Here is a 5,631-nt window from a genome sequence, read left to right on the forward strand (position 1 = left end):
ATAGGTTACTCAACTGAAATTTCATTTTCTGCTTGAGCACTATTAAAAAGCCACTACTTGAGGCTTACTTCAGAGCCTCTGGCTGAGGAAATAAAGAAACACATGGTGTAGATACTGTGTTTTCTTCAGTTAATATCTTACACATAAAATCCAATGTCATAGTGAATTCAGGATAATCCACCAATCCAAAAACTGGTATAGTTACAGAAAGCCAACAGCAGAGGTCACTAGTAGTTAGATAAGTAAAACATCCTTTCTTTAATAACCTCATAAACATCTCAAATAAATATGCTGAAAAATATAGAGCTCGGGCTTCCCTGGTGGCGCAGTGGTTGAGAGTCCGCCTGCCGATGCAGGGGACACGGGTTCGTGCCCCGGTCCGGGAAGATCCCACATGCCGCAGAGTGGCTAGGCCCGTGAGCCATGGCTGCTGAGCCTGTGCGTCCAGAGCCTGTGCTCCGCAGTGGGAGAGGCCACAACAGTGAGAGGCTCGTGTATGGCAAAAAAAAAAAAAAAAAAAAATAGAGCTCTAAGATAAATGTACCAAGGGAGCCAAGGAGCTAGCTAGTCTTCAGACATCCTAGGAGATCATTTGATAGGACCACTCTTCCTATGGGTCTGGTGACACCCTAAGTTCTCTTGGCAGGAGTACAAAGGACTTAACGCCAATTCTAAATACAAACATATATGAGAGGCTGAAAGTAGTAGGTATAACCAAGATATGGACACCAAATTTTAAACTCATAGATGCCCTAAAATAACTCTGTTATCAGTTATTCATTAACTGTAATTTCAGCCTATTATAAAGTTGACTCCTAGGTGACAGCCAAACTTTCCTTTCACACTACCTAATAGAGAAAAGCTATTCAAGAAGTTGTACAGTGTTTTGACTTTAATATTAACACAAAGGTTAAATAAATAAAAATGATCAAGCTTGGTTTCATTTACAAAAGAAACAAACAAACCTACAATGAGGTTTTCAAATGTACTTTATTTCTTCAATCACGCCATATTTTAATGGGTACATAATGCTTTTACTTGGCATCAATTATGAGTTGATTTTGAAACAATTCAGTATTAAACGAGCTGGGATGATCACTGTTCTCTCCATTCCTTTGGGGTGACTCTGCCAACAGGGGACAGGTTCCATTCTATTCCAATTTGTGTTGCTGTCTGTAAGAATTAAAATGCTGTCAGTTATATGTTTAAACCAGAGCCCACTCTCCCTTGGAGAGTATTTCCTAAAGTGGCAAAGGTATTCTGCACTATAGGTTAAAAACACACAGAAAGTCACCTGGGATACAGTGCCCTCCAGGTAGGCCAAACCTAATTGCTGTCCTAATTCTCTAGAGCAGTGCTGTTCAGTAGAACTTCCAGAGATGAAGGAAATGTTCTATATCTGCACTGTCTAATATAGTTAGCCACTAGCTACATACAGCTATTGAGCAACTAAGATGTAGCTAGTGTGACTCAGCAACTACATTTTAAATTTCATTTAATTAATTCAAATTTGTATATCACATTTCTATACTACATTCTCAAAAACATTGTTGCACTCAACCACGACTACCTAAATACTGCCAAAGAGAACTTTTATAATATCCCTTCTTCAAGTAGCACTTCACTTCCAAAAGTGCCCCCGATCACACATTTGTTCAACATCTGTTTACTCTTCCAATTAAGTACACACACTTATTTTAATAATATATCTGATTTCAGGAAGATCAAAATAAGAATGAAAAAGGCCTATTAATAAAGTCTTTGATTATTAAGGCAAGGGTTGTTTCATATCTTTTAAAATCAGTTTATATATTTATTATAACTTCAAGACTCCTATTTTTAACCAGCAAGTACAGTGACTGGTAAGTAGATTGGTAAATGAAGATGTAAAAAACTAAAATATTAAAAGCAAGTCACTTTATATGTCATCCATCAGAAATGCTGTACTCAGTTCTTCTATAGAAGAAAGGTTGATTAAGCAAAGAAAGGTGACCAAGATGGTGAAAACCCTGGAAATCATATAACAAAAAAATGATCAACAGAACTAAGAATGTTTAATATGAAAGAGAAGATCCAGGAGACATGATAGGAATCTTCTAATATCTAACAGCTGATACATGGAAATGTGATCAGAATTTCTGTATTGCAATGAAATGATGGGTAAAATATGAAGGAGGCAGATTTTAACTCAACATAAGATCTTTTCAACCAGCTACACAATATGGAAAAGACTGCCTTTTGATCCACTAAGCAACTTGTCATTGGAAATGTTAAGAACAGATGACGGATGAATGCTCAATGTTGAGGAAGAAATTCCTGCACTAGGTGGGTAATTACGTTAGAAAATCTCTAAAGCCCCTCCTAACTAGAAATGTATACTGTGTGAAAACATTTTGAATACATGAGATAAATGGGAATAAAAAACATCTAAAACAGGTTATCAATCAACAGTACTTACATATGCCCATACAGCAACACAGAAAGTGGCTCCACTTGCTAATACAGCATTACCATATTTGTCATGGAAATCAGGTGCCCGCTTCTGGTGGCTCTGCCTTGCCATTGTTTGCGGAATGCTTCGAACTTAAAGGGGGAAAGAAAAGAGAATACGGGAGCATATCTATCAATTATCAGGAAAAGAGAACATGTGTAATTGATATTGCCACTCACAAAAGCCAAGGAAGTTAATTCTACAGTATTACGCAGTATAATAAAATGTTAAAACATATTGAAGCTAAAAGCAAAGTAGCATACTTTGAAATGCTTCACAAATAAGATTGACAGATGGATAAATATGTGATATAACAAATACAGCAAAATGTTAGTTGTAGAATCTATGTGGTGGGTATGTGGGTATTCATTATACAATTCTTCCAACTTTTCGATATGTCTGGAACTTTCCACAATAAAATGTTGAGGGGAAAAACCAAGAAAAAGTGATGTCAGTAACATCCATGACAAATTGGTATTTGTATAACCTCTGAACTTAGCTCCTACTTCATTAATTTGAGTATTTATGACTTTGAATTTCACTAAAGTTTACTCAGCAGTGCTCAACAACTTACAACATAAAGGGGTAAATAAACTCAAAATCATTAAAGCACGCTAAATGTTTATGACCTTAAAATTACCCCAAAACCTCCAAAAACTAGAGTAATCTTGACTTTTTAAAAAAGTGACTAATGAATATAGCACCATGCTAAAAGAAATGGGGTATATGGAAATGTGTAAGACACAGACCCTGTTCTTGGGTAACTTCCACTCTAGGGGAGGCTATTAGATACAAAGACACAAACCATTATAATAAAAGGAAGTACAATGTTACCTAAGCACTTTGAATAGCAGGTAGGATTTGGTTATGTAGCCAGGCTATTAGATACAAAGACACAAACCACTATAATACAAGGAAGCAGAATGTTAGCTAAGCACTTTGAATAGCAGGTAGGATTTGGTTATATAGGTATGGGAAAGGCAAATCTGAAAAAAGCAGAGACAGAAAACCCAGTGTCCTAGAAAACAAATTACGTTTGAAGGACAAGGTAAATAAATTAGTAACAGGAGGTAAAACTAGAAAGGTTCATGGAGGGCCACTTTTTTGGTAGAGGTAAAAGCTGTTGAGCAGAATGACAACATGAAAGCTTTGCTATTACTGCTATTTTAGTAGAAAGAGTTTCAAACTGCCTCTGGAGGTACTTGGGGGGCTTGGGAAAGAGCCAAGACTGGAAAATGCATATTTCCAGCTGCTTTTTTCTTCCTCTCCAATCTAAGTAGCAGGTCCTTATTGTTTTAGAGCCTCAAAAGGTATGTAATGAAAAACGTATTAAAGAAACAGCAATGTTGCCCATTCACTAGCACTTATGAATATAATGGGTTATGTGATACAATGGGTTATTTGATATAATGTGATACAATGGGTTATTTCAGGATAGTTATTTGACTATTTAATGGTTTCTTCGCTTAAGTGCCTTAGTTTTTTTTCACCTTTAGTCACACTTGGGATGAGCAAATTTACAAACATTTCCCAATATAATCTGCTCTAGAGCAGTTAAAAAGTGAGCATGTGAATTCCACATTGAAAATAACAACCCCCAAACCCCTTTCCTGAGGTACAAGGCCCTACCTGCTCAAAAAGCAAAGAAAATAAGATTACCAAGCAAGCAATTCTGGAACACCTCATGACCTCAACACTCAGGTCACCCAAGTGGATTTCTTTGGACCTCTTCTCTGTGACAAGAAATGGTTCAGTTACCACCTATTGGTAATCTCATATAATCCTCAACAACTCTATGAGGTAGGTATTATTTACTAAGCCTCTATTTTACAAAGGAGGAAAATGAAGTTGAGAGAGGTTAAATCATTTGCCCAAAGTGAAAGAGATAATAGATGTGGCTTTTGGAATATGAAAAACCGGTCAGACAACTATTTTTTGGTTATTGTCAAAGGTGCTTGAGCGTTTAGAACACAATCTAGTAATACTTCTAATGACTCCATAAACAGAAAATAAAAAGATGGCTAAAGAAGCTAAATGGTAGTTGTTTAAGGTCACTTTCATCGTAAAACTGCTCACGTTACTCAAGGTCACCTTCAGTGCAAATCAAGTATGGAAATGACTTTTATCTCTCCAACCTAGTGCATTCTCAGTACATAATGCTGGTCTCAAAATTTCCCTGTACCTGCCTAACTTTTAGGTAAGAAAAAAATGACCACAATTATTTAGTTAATAATCCACAAATAACATAAAAGCTGCAGTGCTACCATTTAGGTTGTCTCCCTGCAATGAAACCAAGAATTGGAGAAGAGGCTCTTCCATTTGCGGGTAAACGTGTCCCCAAAGCTAAAGTTTACGGAATTACTTAAGGAACGAGAAGCGTTCACCAGGTGTCTCCCTTGAAATCGTAGGCTACCGAAAAAAAAAAAAAAAAAAAAAAAAGCAGAGCTGGGTTATGACTCCAGTAACAAAAGAGAGCTGGGAACCCAAACAGAAACGCTGAGCGATTAGGCTAATGCTAAGGACATTTTCCCAATTACTTGGGGTGAAGTAGGAGACAGAGCATTTAGAATAATAAAGTCGAGATGCACATGGAAGGAAGGGGCACGAAAGACCACGAAGACAACGGATAAAGGCAGTTGGAAAAGATGTGCTCACAATTTTTGCTCACCTCCGAGACGACTTAGTGCGTTCTTGGCCAAGGGAAACATCGTGAAGCTGAAGACAGAACGGCGGCAACTGCAGCTGCTGACTTCTTGCAATTTCACCTCTAGTACCCTTGCAAAGCGCCCTGAGAAACAAAATGGCTTCCTGCTGAGCTCGTTAAAGAGATTTGATGAATCTCGCGAGACCTGTAAAAAACCTATAGAATTTGTCCTCTTTACAGCACGGAAGGATAAACGCCTTGTGGGAAACGAAGTTTTACACTTTGTAAATGACATACCAAGATATTTACGTAACAATGAGAGAATCCCTGGCCTCGAAGCCAGGTTTAGGGAGCTATAGAGGAGAGCTGAGACATTGATCTCAGACTGAGACATCAAAGGCACCAGCTTCAAGATAGTGTTTTAGAGGACTGAGCTTGTATCTCGCTCCACACTAGCAGTACTTTCTGTTCCCTCCAAACTTCCTTCATTTCTTTA

General features: G+C 37.6%; 1 protein-coding gene across 1 annotated transcript; it reads right to left on the reverse strand.

Moving 5' to 3' along the window:
* Nucleotides 1–971: 971 nt before the first annotated feature.
* Nucleotides 972–5,320, reverse strand: LOC132513365 (cytochrome c oxidase subunit 7B, mitochondrial). The gene is made up of 3 exons (XM_060137621.1): nt 5,160–5,320; nt 2,459–2,583; nt 972–1,173 (listed from the first exon to the last, which is right to left on the reverse strand). Exons 1-3 carry the CDS (start codon nt 5,197–5,199, stop codon nt 1,096–1,098), a joined length of 243 nt encoding a protein of 80 aa, XP_059993604.1. The 5' UTR covers nt 5,200–5,320; the 3' UTR covers nt 972–1,095.
* Between the last annotated feature and the right edge of the window lie 311 nt (nt 5,321–5,631).

Source organism: Lagenorhynchus albirostris, chromosome X (genome assembly GCF_949774975.1).
Source record: "Lagenorhynchus albirostris chromosome X, mLagAlb1.1, whole genome shotgun sequence".
Lineage (NCBI taxonomy): Eukaryota > Metazoa > Chordata > Mammalia > Artiodactyla > Delphinidae > Lagenorhynchus > Lagenorhynchus albirostris.